Source organism: Camelus bactrianus, chromosome 6 (assembly GCF_048773025.1).
Source record: "Camelus bactrianus isolate YW-2024 breed Bactrian camel chromosome 6, ASM4877302v1, whole genome shotgun sequence".
NCBI classification, from domain to species: domain Eukaryota; kingdom Metazoa; phylum Chordata; class Mammalia; order Artiodactyla; family Camelidae; genus Camelus; species Camelus bactrianus.
The window spans coordinates 43,397,473-43,418,206 of NC_133544.1; the positions used below are offsets into that span (position 1 = coordinate 43,397,473).

The window sequence follows — 20,734 nt, forward strand, 5'->3', positions numbered from 1 at the left end:
GCAGCTAAAGAAATTTCTCCAGTCCTTCAAAATCTAATTATAAGCCTATTCTGGTTGTCTTCTGTTTTCTGTCTTGAGTTTCAGTTTGTCTTTAATGTAGAAATCTTTTATAGAGTACCATCACAAATACTGATTGACTAGAAAAATCTGGCACATTCTAAATCTGATCTATTTCAGGATCTTATTCCATATAAAAGATAGAATTGAAATCATAAAGAGTGGAGAGTATCCTCATGCATATTCATACTGATTTCTCTATTAGGCCTATGACTTAAATAAGAAGGTAGTTATATTAATGGAGCTAATTGGTTCAGTAATGCAGTTAGATAAAAGGAGAGTACGTGGAAAAAGATAAGATTATATTTTTGCTCTCTCAACACTTCATGAAGGTTACATTGGCATTGATGATTGTTGATTACTTATTGCTGTGGAAACTTCCTGCATTTGGACTGGCTCTTCTCCCTTAACATACGAATACAGTCAAATCTTTATTGCCCTAAAACACGCAATAAACAAACAAACCTTTGTCACTCTAGCTCCTTCCCCTGTTGTTTTTTCCATTTGTAGCCAGTTGTCTTCATTCTCCATCAAAATGCTGCCATCTGTGTTCCAATCAGATATAACACTAAAAACTGCTCTTGACAATGAACTTAACCACCAAATCCTGTGGATATTTTGATTTCATATTTATGTCTAGTATCTGTTATTACCCCTCTTGTCCATTTGACTCCTATGAGCACTGGATGTATGTGTGTATACAGTTTCATATAACTAGCTGCCTTTTGAACTAGTTCACTTAGATATCCCACAGGGGCTTCAAATATAAATGTTCTTCAAAACTGAACTCACCATCTTCTCTCTGCCTCCTTCACTGCAAATTCCCATTATTATCTTCTACTTCTACTCTACTCAAAAACTTTTCCACCTGGAATAAAAATTACATCTAATTCTCAGCATTTACTGCAGTGAAGGAATAATTTTTTAAAGTTAAAATCTTACATATTCATATAAACTATGAAGTATACATTAGTTAAATGGACAGTTGGCCGATAAAATTTTTGCATAATCATTAAAAGCACTCACAACATTTCTTTTTTCATTCTTATTTTATTAGGAATTCTTATATGGGGTTTGAATGTCTAAGACCCAGTTATTTAAGCTGATGTTCCACATATTTAGTGAAATTGAAAGAGTTAGATAAAACCCCTTTTCAGGCCAAACTCACTTGTAATGTATCAACTTAAAAAACATTCTTCATTTGTAAGATGAGGATGTAATGCTTTATTTTTAAAAAATGAAACAAAACTTCTTTAGAAAATGTAGGCATGCTTTAAGAATATGACCTTTAGTCAGAACTTCTGAATTTGGGTCAATTAATAGTTATCTTACCTTGAGCAAGTCACTTAATCTCTGAGACTCAGTTTGCTCATTTGTAAAATGATGATAATGTATACCTCTTATGGTTATGAAAATTAAATGGGAATACACTAGGCACATTTGGCAAATATCAGACACTCAAACATTAGCTTGTGTTGTTTTTGGAGGACTCCTTACACCATTAATACACATTGTATTAATATTTTAGAATGCACTTTAGTAGCCATTTCAGTGCTAATTAACAATACAAACGGTTTTTGTAGACTAATTTTAAAGTGTCATCTACATTTCAGTTAAAGCACTGTGTATAAAATACGTAAAAATACACCCAGAGAATGTTAGGTATCTTGATTGTGGCAGTGGTTTCATAGGTGTATATATCTATCAGAATTCATCAGATTGTACATATGAAAGATGTTTAGTTTACTGTGCAGAAATTGCACCACAATAAGGTTGTTTTTAAGAAAATAAACTTCAAAACTAAAAAAGAAATCTATATCTATATGTATATCCAGAGTGATCTGTATCACTATCCTAATTAAATGATAAGAGAAATTAATCTTTAGGAAAATAATTGACTGTGTTTAACCTGGTAACAAGTCTGTTGAACGAATTATAATTTACTTCAGTTAACAGTATGTGAGAATTATGGGAGTGTTTACCTGTGTGAATATATTTTAAAAGCAGCATCTCAGATCTGTATTTACCTGATGAGAAATGCCAGTTTAAATAAGTCAGCCTTAATGACATTTAAAATCAACATGAGTGACTTTTAAATCCCTTATAAATTTTAGAAAATCATTTATTTTGCAGACTATTAGTTTCCAAAACTGGGATATACTTAACTCTAGCTCTACACTAAGGTTTTCCAGGTGATATAAGGGTATAGATAGTTTTAAGGGAATTAGTTTCTAGTCTAACCTTGTTTGTGTTTTTGCATTCTCTCCTAATTTTTGTTACACATTACTTCTTGTCATATTGAATTTCCATTATGCATTGATCCAAAATATAAAAACCTCCAGGGCACCAGCTAGGGAAAAAAAAGTTACATTGCTCCTGAAGGAGAGTTTATTGAGTGCAAAGCAAAAAGAATTCCAAATGAAGGGGGTGGGGTAATTGTATTTAAAACTCTTGGTAGCTGAAATGTCGTATCTATGTCTATCTAAGAATTAAGTGAGACGGTTGTAACAATGGTGAATATTACCTTTTTTAAAAAAATAATTCATCATTCATTGTGATAAAGCTTATTAAGTTCTCAAACCTGAATGTATTATGTTAGAAGCAGTTATAGGTTTTTCCACATGCTTCCTGTACTTACAACTAGACATTTACATGTGTATTTGAATTTAAGAGTGAAGTCAGACTTGCTGCAAAAATTAAGTCTGATCTGGCTATTTATTTTGACGTGAAGATTGGCTTTGTCAATTAAGTTGTGACAGACCTTTTTCATAACTTAAATGAGCTAAATCTGAAATTTGTTTGATCATCGTTGGATGAAATATATTTAAATCACATATACAATGTACAATATCCCCCAAAACACATTCTTTTAATTACTTTAAACATTTTGAATAAAAGTGATATTAAAATATGTGAGAGGGTCCTTAGCTTTTCAGCACTCCTTTAGGGTATGTGGAAGCCAAAACTTTTGAGGGAAAGCTGAAAAGACTATTGTTAAAGTTATTTTAGCCATAAAAGATGAAATGTGTATGTTTATCTAATAACTTAAAGGAGGAAAAAATTTGATTTACAGCACTTTAATTTCATTATAGAGCATGCTTTCCATGATAGTTTCGATACATTTGTATCTTGTATTCTTAAAAGCTGTTTCTGTTAGGCACTGTGGTTTTATATATAGCCTTGATGTCAGAAATACACTGTTGTCTTTTTGCTTTACAGTCCATTGCTGATGGTTTTAAAGAGGCAGTTCGTTATGTCCTTCCACGCCTTATGCTGGTGCCAGTGTATCATTGTTGGCACTATTTTGAATTATTAAAGGTAAGATGAAAGCTTCCCGAGCCAAGAAAGTATTTGCACTTAAGAGGCTTAAAAGTTATTTTTTATATGATACTATTTTTAATACTTTTTATTCATAAAATAAAGTATCACAAATGTCTGCTGTCTTCCCACGGACCATAGAGAAATGCCTGTATTTCTTATCTTCATACCATTTCCAAGTGGTAGATAAAAAAAATGTATCTTCATCTATCATTTGATAATACAGATTCTCAAAGTAATAGTGTCATAAGAGTTTACTTTTTTAAAATTAATTTTTGGAGACACAGCAACAGTGATTTAACTCTTATTTTATATATGTAATTAATAACTTTTATGCATAATACTGTTCTAAGTTTCCATCTTATTGTATAACTTGTCAAGGAAAGCAGTTTTAAAGTTGACATTTTTTTCCCATGCAGTGTAATAGCTAAGACCCAAGCAATATATTAAAAAAAAATTATGGTAAAACTTGAACTCTTTTCAAAGACCAGTATACATAAAAATATATTGAATTCCTAAAGGTTCTAATATATAGTATAAACTTTATTATAATATATTATATACTTAAAGAAAAGTGGGAAAACATAAACATGTTTTATAATAAATAAATGTAATGTGGAAACACACCAGAGGTAAACCACGACCCTGACTTTAATGGCAATTCCTTTTTTGTTTTTATTGACAGTTTAACTACCTATGTGCATATCACTAAAAATATATGTAGCTGTGAACTTTATTTATCAGTTGGGTCAACATATATATTATTTTATTTCTTATATTGTCTCTCAGTTGTATTTAAGATTCATTGATGTTGTATGTTCTTCTAGTTTAATTTTCTTCCATTCTTTGAATAAACCATGATTTATCCTTTTCTGGTTGATGAATAACAGTTTTTTCGTGTTATGGATAACACTTACTACGGGCATCCTTTTTTAAATCTTTTGGTACACATATGGATGCATTTTGTTCCTCTAGAGTATATACTCAGGGATGGAGTTGCTTGGTCATAGGGTGTGCGTATTCTCAAATTTAATAGGTAATGTCAATCAGTTTTCCAAAGTGGGTTATACACTTTATAGTCCTACCAGAATGTATGTGATGTCTCTCTTACACATATTTTCATATTTTTAAATTTCTGTCATATGGTGTCTATATTATATATAGACACTATCTATACCAAGTTGTTGATTTAGACAACCTGTTCAGATTTTTTCCATCTAACTCATAAGTAATAATTAAAATAAAAGCCAGAATAACTCTGTGGGCATCTAGGCAAGGAATTCATTTGATGATTTCTAATGAATACCTGCCTCAAGAATTCTTTTTTTATGGAGTCTTATTACCCATAAGGTGTGATGCTGGATCTCACCAGCTTTTGTGCACAAATAGATGAGCAGGTTGATTTTGTATATCTCCATGGAGACTAATGGATCCATAAAGAACTCATAAAAAGGATTGTAGAATTCATATGAATAATTCATTGGCAGCCCCAGATGTATATTTGGATTCCTAAAATTTTTTAGATAATGTTCGTGTCTAATTGGAAGTTCTGTCGTTAGTCTTGTAGTTGCTTTCTAATGTTTGCCAACATTTAAAAATGCTGGTTTGACTCTATAATTGAAGTTACTTCTTTTCCCAAGTGATTGTTTTTTTTTTTTTTAAATCCCTGAGGTCTAGTTTTTAAGAATCCCTGTGGTCTGAATCTAAAATCAAGATGTTGACTGTGATGACATGACTCATCCTGAGGCACAGCTACTTTTGCTACCAGTTAATCACTGGACTCCAAGTACTCTTGGTCATAGTGGTTGGGACTAGTAGTTAGTTAATTAAAAATAAAACAAAGAATCATAAAGAGAAATATTACATACATTTTATTTTAATAAACACACACAGAACTCCTGTATGAGCATTGTACGTTTATATGCTTATATGCTCATCTGTTGACTTAGGATAAAACCTTTTCTTTGAGTATGAATCTTGCTTAAGTCACAAAAATTATCTTCTCTGATTTCTATTTTCTGCTTCTTTTAGATGGTACATAAACTTGAAAATGCTTGTAAAGTAATCTGAGTACAGAAATTTTGTTTTTATAGTTTTTCCAAATCTTTTACTATTATCTTCCCTATACCTTTTTTAAAAGACTTGCCTTTAAAATTATTCAATTTGAGTTTTCATTATAAATGTCTTTTTTATATGTTTCTTTAAATTATATAATATGTAATTAAATTATGTAGTTACAACATAAGCACAACTGTCGTACATATGTGGATACATATGCTGCTGATTCTTGGTAAGTCTTTGACTCAATCAGTGGGATCACAAGGGCCCAGGTATTCTAGAAAGTGGCCCACTTATTTATAGCATTATTGTTCTGTGGGAATCAGTCTGTATATTACAGAGTGGGAAAAATCCATAGTAAGAAATACATTTAACATCATAATGATGCTGTGTACACGCACACACAAAATAAAAAATTTCTTGAAATGCTACTTAGCGTTTCATGCAATGTATTCTGTTATATTCTATTCTCTTTTCTTTTAAAAAAATGATTGTGAACCACTAAAGGATTATGACATGCAGTTTGAAAAACGCAAATAAGGACTATTTCTAGATACAAACTAGGTAGATTATCACATGATCAGATTAGAAACTACTTTTTATTTTTACATCTGTTTTAACTGTGATACTGTTGGTTTTTAATAACATTTTATTAATTTATTTTTAATTGTGGTAAAACATACATAACATGAAATTTACCATCTTAACCATTTTAAGTGTATAGTTCAGTAGTGTTATGTGTATTGTTACACAGCCAGTGTCATTGGACACTTGGTTTGCTTTTACTTTTTGGCTATTGTAAATAATGCTGCTATGAATATTGGTGAACAGATGTCCTCGACTCTGCTTCAGTTTTCTTGAATATATACCCAGAAGTGGAATTGTTGGATCATAGGGTAATTCTATTTTTAATTTTTTGAGGAAGCACTGTATGGTATTCCATAGCAGGTTTATACTATTTTACATTCCCACCAGCAGCACACATAGGTTACAATTTCTCCACATCCTTGCTAACACTTGTTATTTTCTGTATTTTTGTTTTTTGACAGTAGCCATCATGATGGATATGAGGTGGTATCTGATTGTGGTTTTGATTTGCATTTCCCTAGTGATTAGTGATAGTGAGCATCTTTTCATGTGCTTATTGGCCTTTTGTATACCTTCTTTGGAGAAATGTCTATTCAAGTCCTTTGCCCATTGTTAATTGGGTTGTTTGTATTTTTGTAGTTGTGTTAAAAGAGTTCTTTGTATACCCTGAATGTTAATACCTTATCAGATATATCATTCGCAGATATTCTCTTCCATTTTTTAGACTGTCTTTTTCTGATACTGTTTGGGCTAAAGTACTTGTCCAAATGAAATTTCATTTCATGTTACACATACTTTAGAATCAGAACCATAAGAAAGAAAGTTGGACTTAAATCTATCATGTTCCTTTGGGAATAGAAAACATAGTCCTAGAGCAGTTTTAAGTCAGTTTTAATTCTAAGTATCTGCCTCAGTTATATACCAAGGGAGATTTATTTGTGGACATAGTATTTAAATATTATTTGAATTTTATGTCACAGCATCAGAATTTACGATAAGCAAGATAGAAAAATAGCTGCATAATGAGAAGAAATTATACAATATCATATACAGTTTGCCTGAAATTATAATAAATTGTTAGATTATTATTTGTAGTAATATTTTAAAGTCCATTTTATAGGTAATATGTTTCCTGTTTTTTGTCCTTTTCTAATTTAAGTCCCTCTGGGGTTGATCACAAACTACTTTCATTTTCTGTATTTTTCTCAGATAAATTTTAATTTTTTTCTTAACATATATTTCAATCCTTATGCAAGAAGAAAAAAAGTTCATTCCCTGATTTATAACTAACTGTATATTTCTTATATTCTAAGAAAAAAAATCTGTGTTTATTCTTCTGTTACTAAGAACATACTACTCTCACTTCAGAATTGATTTATTCAAAGCTAAGTAATGTTCTTTTACTAACTCTGGTCATTCCCTGGAAATTTAGAATGGAAAGAATAAAACTCCTCTCAAGAGAACCTAATCCATCTTAGTTTAATTTAAAACTTAACAGAAAGACTTACTAAAATAACTTTAATGAGGTTCATTGGGAAAGATAGGCCAGTATTTCAGTGAGACAATCGAGTTTCTTCAGATAATACTTTTTAACTTTTTACTTTGAAACACATAGAAAAATTTGCAAGAATAGTATATAGTAAGCTTCCTAGGTTCACTAACTGTTAACATTATGTAACATTTACTTTGTCGTGTCTTTGTGTTCCTGTGTGTATGTATATGTGTAAGTGTATTCATGACATCAAGAACTTGGCATAATGTCTATTGAAAGAAGTGTTCTGATTCTTGAAAAATACTGAGGAATATTTTACTACCTAATATTTACTCTTTCAATACTGACATATCACTTAAGGACATATGAAGAAAGATAATGCACTTTTTAAAAGCACATGAAGAAAAACGATAGTTTTTTGTGTGTGTATTTAAAATTTTTTTTTAAATTTTTTTGGGGGGAGGAAAACAATTAGTTTTTTTTAATTAATTAATTGTTTTTAGTGGAGGTACTGGGGTGGAACCTGGGACCTCGTGCATGCTAGGCATGCACTCTACCATTGAGCTATACCCTCCCCCCAGAAAGGTGATAAGTTTTAATGAGTTGAATTTCCCACCAAATAAGTAAAATTCTGTTTTTATGAAAATCTTTTGAGAAATTTATTACCAAAAAAAAATTGATCACATGTTATTTCACATCTAGACTGAACTCCCAGCATAATGAATTAGAGACAAATTCATAATTTTATTATAATTTCCCTTGCTTTAGGTACACATATCTATAGTAGATACAGCATTTTATAGAAATTCAAGAGAAGCATGGTAAGTATTTCAGTGAAGTCTCATAGAGTTAAGAAAAAGCTTACATGAAGTATAAAATCTTGGTCAGGATACACTTAAAGACAACTAAGGAGAATGATGATTATCAGGTAAGCAAAGGAATACACTCTTCAGTGAAGTTCATAAGATACTACCTATAAATGAAAGATGACTTCCATTCTGTTACTTAGTTTAAGCATTTATTGCAAGGGCATTTATTCTCTTTGACCTCTTTTCCAAAGCACACTTATTTCACTTTATTTCTTAAACTGTGTAATTATCTAGTTTGTTTTTAACATAGAGGGAATCCCCTTTAACTTGTGGTCACCAGATTTTGGCATAGTCCAGTATTTTGCATAATTGTGTTTGGTGTCATTGTAGGGAGGTAGTGTAGTAGTGTGGCAAAAAGCATGGACCCTGAAGTCAGAGTTCCTGGGTCTGAATGTAGACTTTGCCACTCATCTTGGGTGCCTCAGTTTCTTCATTTGTAACATGGGTGTAATAATAGTACCTGTCTTACAGAGTTGTAACAAACATTAAATAAGCTAATGCATAAAAGAGCATGCATAGAATAACAACTTAATTAATGCTTATTGTTGTTATTTGTCTAAACACTTAACAAAATTATAAGTATTTGTACAACACTCATTCTAATTACCTTATTGGGTAGCTACAATGTGTGGGTACTATACTAAAAATGAATAAAACATCTCCCCAAGCTTTAAGGAGTTCATGGTTTAGTAAAGAAGATGAACGTGAACACCAGGCAAATAATTATAATGTAATAAGTGCCTAATAGAAATAGTACTGTGGGTTTACTGAGGCAGGAGTAACTTAACTTCTACGGAAGTTAGAAAAAAGTTTATATGAGTGTTGGGTACAAAGGAGTTTATTCTACTGTACTGATGTGTGGGTGTCATTTATTTGAAGAAACCATAAAAGACAAGTGCTGAGGAACTATTATGGATTAAAAGAGACAGTAGAAACACGACAGCTAAGTACCCTATTAACTGGATCCTAAACTGTGGGGAAAATGACCCTAAAGGACAAGATTGGGACATTAAATTGGGTATGCACTGTAAATTGGATTACAGAACTTTACCAATGTTAAATTTCCTGAAGTTAATCACTATACTGTAAAAGAATGTCTTTGTTCTAAGACACACTGCTGAAACATCATGGAAGTTACAATTTGAGAATAACTTGTGATATATTTGAGTTTTCCAGATATTTCAAAAACAATCTCAGAACCATTTAGCAATGGTTCGCCTTCCTCAGCAAGGAACTGAAAGGACTGTATGACAAACCAGATAGTTCAGGGGAAAAATGGTGCACATACAGTCACACAGAATGATGGAGCCTATGTGGCAGAATGTTAAAAATTAGTGACTCAGTGTATACAGGAGTTATTTGTTGCTTTTACAACTCTTCTATACATTTGATATTATTTCAAAAGAAAAAAATTAAGTGGGAGAAAAAGGAAACAGCTAAGGAGGAGGCATTTGAACTGTATCATTGAGGCTAACTTCACCAGGTGGATACGGAGGGGCAGAGGCAGGTATGTAGAAAGCCACAGGGATGTGAAAGAGCATGATTTATCTGCAGGTAGTTCAATGTGTAATTTCTATGTCACTGTATGTTTAGAATACATTCTTTCAAATATCTATAGAGAATTAGCTTGGATATTCATTAATCTGATGTTTGTTGAGTCTTACTGCTGAAAATTCAAGAAATGTTTAGCAAATTTTTGGAGTATGTTTATGCCAAACAAAGCCATTGTTTTGTATACTCATATCACCAGAAAGCTATGCTTTAAATATCCTGAAGTTTTATTTCTCCTTGGCAGGCTGTAATTCATGGATCTTTAGAAATTACATGGCCATTTATATAGAAGAGTTTGAGCAGCCTTGAGACCTAGTGGACAATAGAAATTTAGTATCTTTATACACCTAAATTGAAAAGCCATTTTCATTTTGGTAGAATGTCATTATTAGTGATACTTTGGAAATCTGGATCAACAAAAGCAATAAGAATTAAAAAAACCTCTAATTAAGTATTTTTATGTCATCAATACCCATAGAGTAGAGCTGAAAAGAATCTTTTTGGTTTTGTTTTGGGGGGGGAGATAATTAGGTTTACTTATTTTAATTTTTTTTTTAATGGAGATAATGGGGATTGAACCCAGGACCTTGTGCATGCTAAGCACGCACTCTATCACTGAGCTATATATACCTTTCCCCCACAGAAAAGAATCTTTTTGTAAGAAATCTTTTAAAACAGTAAAATAAGTGATTTGGTAGTAATTTTCACCTTTAGAAGCTAGAATGATCAAGTGCTGTTCATTTTTCAGACTTCCTGTGGTATTTTGTCTCTTATTCCTTCATCCTTTCAATTTTTTATTTCTTAATCTAGAGATGAGGATTTTACTTCTGACAGTAGTCACTTAAATTATTTATATTGCAAATCTTTGATACAAGACTTCTACATATACCTTGAAAAATATCAGATGGCTCTGTGCTCCAGAGAATAATTTCTAGACATACAAATGAAAGTTAAACAATATCCATTTTCAGTTTTCTGCTGATGAAGGGGAACCATTGCTGAATGCTTTTCAGATTCTCCTTGGAATGTAAGGAAAATTTGTAACAAAAGTTCTAGTAAGCTGGTTTAAGACCATGAAATAGACTTAAATTTTAAAAAAATTTTCTGAAAGAAGTAATTGTAATTTTTTTCATATTTTCACATAAATGTGTATTTGTATCTACATAATCTCTATATAGTGATCCACTTTTAATTCTTCTGTCAAGCAAATTAAAAAATTGGAGCATCATCCAATCTAAATTATTTATTGTAAGGTAAATTTTCTTCCATTTTAGAGTGAGATAGAAGAGGAACTTTTGGATAAATGAAATAAAGCCAGAGTTGTTAGGATTAATGATACAGTTTGTAATTATAAATCTTATTTCTAAGGATTAGTGAGATAAGATATTAACTTTCATGGTTTCTTGATATTTACTAGAATAGTTAAATTTTATGTTGTAAAAAATATCAGTTGACTCCTTTGTGTGATGCTGTTTGTAGAAAAGTTAATGATAGATGGAAGTGCTAAAGTTAGCATACTTCATTTTTTTGTATTGCAAAGATATGAAAGCTTTCAGCAATCTCTAAAACTAAGAATTTTATCATTAGAGAATATGAGATAATATATATGTTTATCTTATTTTCTTTATTCATAGTTAACTGACAAATAAAAGTAACTTGTAAGCTTCATGTTTTGCATATTTTAAAGTATTTTTATATATCTGGAAAATGTCCAGATGGTTATCATGGCTGCTTTTTCTTCTGATTGCTATAGTTATAATACTTTTGATCTGTATTGTATTTACATATGTAGAAAGAGGATTGATTGGAAGGATCAAGAGGTATACATAATTATATAAAATTATGGTTATTTTGTTAAGTATATTTAAAATTTGTTTAGGGTTTATAATGTTTGTTGCTGCTTGCTCTAATTATGAGAAAGGGAAAGAATTGAACAATGCGGGTTTAATCTTTCCTTTTGGTTTTTCTTAGCAATTGAAAGCATGTAGTGAAGAGCACGAAGACAGAGAATGTTTGAACCAAGCTATTACTGCTCTAATGAATCTCCAAGGTAGTATGGACCGAATTTACAAGCAGTATTCACCTAGACGCCGACCTGGGTAATTCCAAACTGTTGAAAATATGAATCCTTCTGAATACTTCACTTACATTTGACGCCTGGTTTTCTAAAGAAATGTTATTTGTAGTGACAGTTGCATTCTTGAAAGTTATACTTTTGTTTTACATTTTTCTTTTGGTCTTTTTGTCTTTTTAAATTGGCATTGTCATATTGTTAAGGTATATTTAATAAAATTTAAAATGGTATATTTAATAATTTATATCATTTATGTAAGAAATTTAGGATTTTTAAAAAATTTTAATTCTTACGGCAATAGGAATGAAATATAGAGCCTCTGCTACTTCTCTTTCATAATAATGAAATTAAGGTATGTATCCTTTAGTGGCAAAGTTAGTAGAAGAAAGTAAATGCTGTGTGTAAAAATCTAGTGTTTGGTTCTTTTTGTCTTGATTTGAGGTAGTTTATACTTAAAGCAATTAAGGTCGCTTAGCCATTGAATAAGCTATATTTATCTTGGGATTTTTTTGTTTGTTTTTTGTTTTGTTTTATTTTGTTTTTTTAGGGATCCCGTTTGCCCTTTTTATAATCGTCAATTAAGAAGCAAGCACCTGGCTATTAAAAAAATGAATGAAATTCAGAAAAACATAGATGGATGGGAAGGCAAAGATATTGGACAGTGTTGTAACGAATTTATTATGGAAGGCCCATTGACAAGAATTGGTGCTAAACATGAACGGCATATTTTTCTCTTTGATGGCTTGATGATTAGCTGCAAACCCAATCATAGCCAGTCACGACTTCCAGGATACAGTAGTGCAGAATACAGATTAAAAGAAAAATTTGTCATGAGGAAAATACAAATATGTGATAAAGAAGATACTTGTGAGTGCAAACACGCCTTTGAATTAGTATCCAAGGATGAAAACAGCATAATATTTGCTGCTAAGTCTGCTGAAGAGAAAAATAATTGGATGGCAGCACTTATTTCTCTCCATTATCGTAGTACCCTTGATCGAATGCTAGATTCAGTATTATTGAAGGAAGAAAATGAACAACCACTGAGATTACCAAGTCCAGAAGTGTATCGTTTTGTGGTAAAAGACTCTGAGGAAAACATTGTTTTTGAAGACAACGTGCAAAGTAGAAGTGGAATCCCCATTATTAAAGGAGGAACTGTGGTGAAATTAATTGAAAGGTTAACATACCATATGTATGCAGGTATGTGAAACTCATATAATTGGTTATATAGAGCTGAGGATCTAAAACTTTTCCAAGAATGTTCAGAAACACTTGAGGCCTGGTAAAAAAAAAAATGGATCGCCTCTAAAATATAAAAAGAATACTGCAGAATCAAAAGGAATAAATAACTAAGTGTCTCTAAAATATAATACTGTTAACTTTATTAATTATTAATTATTCATAATTTTATATTCGTGAATCTTGAATTTGAAAATAATCCTCATTTATCAAGAAATACCATGATTGGCAGGAAGAGCAACAGTGAGAGGAGCCAGAATAAAAAGAAAAAGGAAGGATGACCTCCAAAATATGCTACTTTGAATTAATTAAGCTGAATAAATTGAATATGCAATGTGTTTTATGCTCTACCTTTTCAGATCCCAATTTTGTTCGTACTTTTCTTACTACATATCGTTCATTTTGTAAACCACAGGAATTGCTAAGCTTACTAATTGAACGGTAAGAAAAATATTTATTTCACTTATATTTACATTTTGTAAAAAGTTAATTGTTTTGTACCTTGCAAAGTGTGAGGTACCTAGTATGTATTCAAGTAGTTTTTGAACATCATTTATTTGGTATTAAATTTGCAGTATTCTTATTCTCTTCAAACAGCACACTTAATGAAATCCCTGTTTATAGCAGAGGTCTTTTCAGATCTTAGCAATATTTATAGAGATAATCAGAAAGATCCAGTTTTAGAGGATAAACAAACTATGAAGTTTAATGAAATTTTTTTCTTTGCAATAAAATAGTACTTCCTTAAGAGACCTTTTACTCTTAAAACAGACTCTTTATTGTAGAAAATTTCAAAACCTATACAAGAATAAATAGAAGAATGTAACAAACCCATTTATCAGTCATCCAGCTCTAATAATTATCATGTTTCATCTGTTTCCCTACCAACTTGAACACCCTAACCCCAGGATAATTTTGAAGTAAATTTGACAACATATTTCATCTGTAAATATTTCCATTTATATTTCTGAAAGATAAGTATTCTAATTAAAAGCATAAACACTGTATCATTTTAGACCTAAAAAAATGAATATTTCCTTTATTATGATTAATTTATAAAAGTTACGTTTTGGGTTGAATTTGTCTTTTTTACTGAGCATATTAGTGGTAACTTTAAATGCTTTATAGTTTAAAATATAGTATTGGGACTTCCAAATAATTTTCATTTTACATTTTAGAACTTACTACCAGAACTTTGTCTTGACCTCTATCCTCTATCATTATGTTGCTCTATAAAACTAAGTATACCAGACTGAGTCAGTGTAATGTTCTATTAAGATTTACTTAGTTGCCTTTCCATGTCCAAAATAAGGAAAGCATGTGTTAGACTTACATTTTAGCTGTATTTCCTATGATTGGGGAAGGGTTTTTGTGTTTTGTTTTTTTTTTAACTTTGATGTTTTCATCTTATCCATTTAGTTATATTTTTTGAACACTATTTAAAATTCAGTTTGGGTCCTCTCTTTCAATTTATATTCACTTATTTAAGGAAATTTATATTTACTTTCATTTTAATAAAATAAATATTAAGGACAGATTATTAGATAAGCTCTCTCTGTTTTGTTCTTTGAAGAGGTTATACCTTTATAGATTCTTTTCTTAATCTTTTCCACTGACCTTTACTGTGTTGGTCAGTGCTAGTTATTAAACTATTTTTTGGTAAAATAAAAATATAAAGCCTTAATACTGTGTAGTCAAAGGGCAATTTTTTTGTAGTATGTAATACTTTAAGGGATTCAGTATCCCAGTGTCAGTAATTGTGCTTTTCACATAGATGATAGAAAAGAATGTTGCTTAGTTAAAATATTTTTCCTGCTGTATTTGAAATTTTTCTCATTTCTGTATAAACAACAACAAATTTCTCTCATTTTGCTTTTGTTAGATTTGAAATTCCAGAGCCAGAACCTACAGAAGCAGATAAATTGGCAGTAGAGAAAGGCGAGCAGCCAATCAGTGCAGACCTTAAAAGGTTTCGCAAGGAATACGTCCAACCAGTACAACTTAGGTTTGGCCCAAATATTATATGTTTTTTTATGTGCCGTTCAATTTTCTGTATATAGTTAGCACAGATGTTCTTACCTCTTAATTCAGACGTGAGTATTGTTGTCAGTTTCATAGCAGTTACATTAAACTTCCAAAATTCTTTCTATGTGAAGCTACTCTTAATTCCCTGAAGAAATTTAAATATTAAAATATACTGTGTTATTTGCCTCAGATATCTCTAGCATGTGATATGTTATACTTACAGACCAAGATACCTATTAAGTAAAAATTATAAAATTTCCTACGAGTTTGCCTACTGTCAACCTCCCTCCCCCCTTTTTCCTTTGTGTCCCGTTACCATCATCTAGTAATCTTGGGCTTATTTTTTTTACAGTTCATAATGTTTATGAAATATTATATCTAGTTCTTTTCCCATTCTTCTCCCATAAGATATACAGACATTTGTTACTCTAAGTCATTTCAGTAATTTCTAAAAATGTATTTGATAATGGCGTCTGCCAGTTGTTAGGTTCTTCTGTGTGCCTAAGTGCTTTGTCTTTTTTATCTCTTCCTCACTATGCAATTACTGTTTGTACTTTGTACAAGAGAAAATTGAAACTTAACAGGATAAACTAATTTGAGATAAGTCATATAAAGGGAGTGACAGGATTCAAACCCATATCTGACTTCTTAAGCCAATGTTTGTTTGTTTTACCACTGAGCATTGAAAATTAGAAGCTCCTTTGATTAGCTTATTTGTAGTGAAAACCAAAGTATGATCTACCCTTTTCCATGGGAAACCTGAGATACCTTATTAATTGTATGTGATCGAAGTATTTTTTCTTTGTAAATGTTAAGGTTCCTTGTTTAATGCTGACCAATAAATTGTAATTTTTGCAGTAAGTATAATAATTATTTTCCAGGATAATTGCCACAAATAAATGCAGTTTTAGAGGAATGATAGTGCTCCCAGCAGTGTCTCTCAGCCAAAACTTATAATATGTCACTCTTTGTATCAGGACATGAGAGTATTTACCCATGAGCAATAGAGAAGTTACTACCTTTTTTTTTTTCACTAGCTATGATGCACTTGTACTAACCCACACTCAAATTAGGCTCCTTGATATGAAACACACATTTATGAGATTGCTATAATACAAGGGCAGAATATAATCTTAGGCTCTCAGTCATGTATGTAAGTGTCCAAGTGGCTTAGGAAAATACACCCCTGTAAAATTTTAGGAATAGCTAAGATTAGGTTAGAGTAATTAGGGAAAGCATTTTGGAAGAGGTAAAAATCTGAAATTGTCCTCAAAGGATGCATAGAATTTAGAAGGCAAAAAGGTGATTGTTGGCATTCAGGGTCATGGGAAGTAGTATGAACAAAGGCAAGGAGGCAGAAATGAGAATAGTGTGCAGAGGAAATAGATACGGAAATTGACTCGAGGAATGAAGTCATTGTATTACAAGTAGTAGTAGATGAAATTAACTGTATATGGAATGGGTGGAGTGACAGTGTCCTTGGACTCCAAGCCAAGGTATTAAACTTGTCCTCTAAGCATTAAGCACTTACAGCAATGATAGTAATTTTTATAATGATAGTAACTTTTTCCAACATTGTATTACAAAATTTTTAAGAAAGCAAAGTTTAAAGAATTTTACAGTGAACACCCATAAATCTACCACATAGATCTGCTGTTAACATTTTGCTATTCTTATTTTATTACAGATCTATTGATTTATCATTCTTCTGTTGGTCCATTAACCATCTAATCTGGGGGATGTATTTCAAAGTACAGTTCTTTAAATACTTGCAGTTTGTGTATCTTTAACAGTTTGGTATTTGTTCGTTGTTCGTTCTAAAATGTGTATACAGTGAAACACACATCTTAAGTGTACTTTGATTGAATTTTAACAAATACATCTCTATAATCCAAACTCCTTTCAAGATATAAAATGTTACCATTACCCCAGAAAGTTGCCTCATGCCCATTCTAATTAATCAGTTTTCGTTCTCATTGCCCAATACAGCATTCATCTTCCTACATAGATTAGTTTTACCTGTTTTAGAATTTCATCTAAATGGGTTCATATATTATATACTCTTTTGTGTCTCGTTTCTTTCACTCAGCATGCTCTTGAGCATGTGTTGCTTATATCAGTAGTTCTGTTTTATTGCTGAGGTGGTATTCTATTATATGAATATAGCACAGATTGTTTATTCACTTTCCCAGTCAAGGACACCTGGGTTCTTTTCAGTTTTTAATTATTATCAGTAAAGCTGCTGTGAACTTTATTAAGTCTTTCATGAATGTGTTTTTTTGTGTATCTTGGGTAAATAACTCAGAGTGGGATGGCAGGGTCATAGAGTAGAGGTATGTTTAATTTTATAAGAAACTGCCAAATCTTTTCCCAAAGTAATTATAATATATTACACACTCACCAACAATGTGTGAGAGAGTTCCAGTTGTTCTTATCCTTACCAACATTTAGTGATGTCAATCTTATGTCTTAGCCAAATAGATGGGATATAGTGGTATCTCTTTATGGTTTTAATTTGTATTTATCTGATGACTAATGATGTTGAGAGCTTTTTATTGTCTCTTATTAGCTATCCATACTTATTTTGTCAAGAATCTGTTAAAATCTGCCTATTTTTTATTGAGTTGTCTGTCTTTTTTATTACTGTGTTACAGTGTTATATTGAGTAGGATTGGATGCCAGTCATTTGTCAGATAAATGCACATATTTTCTCCCAGTCTGTGACTTGACTATTACTTTTCTTAATAATGTCTTTTGATGAACAGAAGATTTTGCTGAAATCTAGTTATGAGATTTTTTTCCTTTTACATGATAATAATTTTAAAATTACATTGATTTTGTAGAAACTAGGAAGTAGAGAAAATGGAAGCAGAGTTATTTGAAAACTAGTATTAGCCTAGAAGCTAACAATTTTGTGATCTCTTGAAATAATCTCTAAGTTGCTGAGCTGACTGGGCACTTAAGGTTGTTTTATTACATATAGCACTGGGAATTTAAAGTATTTTCTTAGTCTGGGAGAAAAACTATTGTCTGACAGTGGGGTGGGGCAGGAGGAGTTTCTAACCTAGAAATAGTCATTTGTTGAAATAATGAAGGAAAAAATGCTAATGTAATTAATTTATGCTATCTATAAGTCTCTTTGGTGGAGAATGAAATGTTATATTTGTGTAGATTGCTTAAATCTCTATTTGCTCAATCAATATTTGTATAGATTGCTAAGGTTATAAGTAACTACTTTGGAGGTACTGCAAAACAAAACAGCTCTCTGTCAGAAATATTTTTATCTTTTGAAATAAAAGAATGTGGACTTTCCTGTAAATTACACAGAAGTTTGATGATAGCACTTGAATTTGAACCAAATACACTAAATCTTAGTTGGTTTTCCATTTTTTGTGGAAAATATATCAAATTTTAGATCTTTTAAAAAATTGTCTTACAATTTGAGAACTTTAAAGTAGCTTTTGTACTGTATAGAGTATGAATTTTCTACATATGAATAAAGAAAAAGTACTTTTCTTGAGCATAAATGGGTAAGTGCAGAAGCCATGATTTTTATGTTTACAAATTTTTTTGAAAGAATAAGTTATAAATAATAAACAATTTGGAGACCTACAGTATTCATATTATTAAAACACTTAAGGTATTAATTAAATTCAAATTAGAGACTACTGAGTGTTATATTGGGCCTTGTATAGAAATGTATCACCATGGCATTAGAGAATTGAAAGAAGTATAACTAAATGCTTGAGTTTCACTCTAATGTGTTTCTTTCCATTTTGTCAGGATCTTAAATGTGTTTCGGCACTGGGTTGAACACCATTTTTATGACTTTGAAAGAGATTTGGAGTTGCTTGAAAGACTAGAGTCCTTCATTTCAAGTGTAAGAGGTATATTATTTAAAGGTTTGATTGAGTCTTCTGTTGCACATGAGTTCTTTTTTAAATCTGGATGACTTTTAAGAAGCTAAACTAGACTTCATTTTTACAAAGCAGAAATAACATTTGGAATAATTTTTATAGACTTTAAGGAGCTCACATACATTTAGAACCAACTGAAGTCTTAGAACCTTGCCTTTTCAAGTTTTTATGGAAATCTTTTTTTTTAAGAAATCAGAAGTCCTCTTTAATAAATTTAAGCCTTTTAATTTTATCTCATGGTGCCATTCCTTTAACTAATTAAATATTTTTGTAATTTTATCACTTTTCTTATCCTCCTTAATATTATTTAGTTTTGAATGGTTAATAGCTTCTTAAATAATATTTACTTCCCTGGAAAGTTTCTGGTATATTTTTGGCACCTGAAAGGTAAGAGTTTACTACATGACGTTTTAGAACACAGCCCATGAAATGGAACTAGGCACTGAACATTAAACAAATGAATGTGTCATCAAATGTATGTTGTCAAATAAGAAAATTCATGTTTTCTCTGATAGTACAAGGCACTAATTAAGAGTACCATAATTATGGATAGCTTATTTTATCTCCTACTTATTCTTTAAGGAGAATTTTACTTAAAATAATGTGATTCCTTTGTTTCAATTCTGAAATGTTTAGAACACATTTTTACCATGTGTGCTTTAAAATTATTTATAAAGCTAAGTTAATTTTTAAATAATATTCTTAATGAGGACATTAGATTATATATAATCCAAGAAGCTTCTAAAATACACACACATATTAGAATAAAGCAAGTAAATTATTTTGTTTACAGGCCTTTCCTTTACAAGGTAACTAAATAGTTGACAAAGGAAAGTTTTTATAGGAGTATTGCAACTAATTCGTGAAGAATGATAGAAATGGAATATTACCATTTCCAGCTCCAGTTTACATAACAAAAAGAGAGACGTTATATTCCTTCTGTTGGAAATATTCTTGCAAATATTCATGCCCAAAGTTTGTCCGGACCAGATCAAATCTCTATGTGCTGACTTAGAGAAAATACAGGGACAGAGAAACATAGCAAATGACACTGCAGGGACAGTATTGGCAAAATTCATATTTGGGAAACACCACAAGTGATTTAATTTCAACAAATAAATTGCAAGCAAAAATGAGAGATAAAGGGGAAACTGTAGAGTAAAGGAGACTTGAGACATACTGACTCAATGCAATTTGTAGATTCTGTCCAGATCCCATTAAAAACAAAAAATGTAAAAAAATACATGAGTCAGGGAAATTTGTATACTAAGTAGGTATTTGATGATAGTAAGAAGTTATTGTCATTTTTATATATGATATTGATATTATGGTGATTTTCCAAAGTCTTTAACTTTTAGATACATACTTAAATATGAGTGAAATGATACGGTATCTCAGATTTGCTTGGAAATAACAGGTAGTATGGAGGGAGGTTAGATGAAACAAAAAGTGGCCATGAGTTGATAATTGTTGAAAGTAGATGAAATTTAAAGATTATACAACGATTTGCAGTTATCTCTGTCAAGTAAAAGGCATTTTTGTT

General features: G+C 31.0%; 1 protein-coding gene across 1 annotated transcript in view; it reads left to right on the forward strand.

Moving 5' to 3' along the window:
* Positions 1-20,734, forward strand: part of SOS2 (SOS Ras/Rho guanine nucleotide exchange factor 2) — an 87,480-nt gene that overhangs the window by 43,210 nt on the left and 23,536 nt on the right. The window contains exons 8-13 of the mRNA XM_010967053.3: positions 3,277-3,375; positions 11,905-12,032; positions 12,555-13,210; positions 13,609-13,690; positions 15,132-15,254; positions 19,058-19,161. Coding sequence (XP_010965355.3) covers positions 3,277-3,375; positions 11,905-12,032; positions 12,555-13,210; positions 13,609-13,690; positions 15,132-15,254; positions 19,058-19,161 — 1,192 coding nt within the window. The remainder of the gene's footprint in view (positions 1-3,276; positions 3,376-11,904; positions 12,033-12,554; positions 13,211-13,608; positions 13,691-15,131; positions 15,255-19,057; positions 19,162-20,734) is intronic.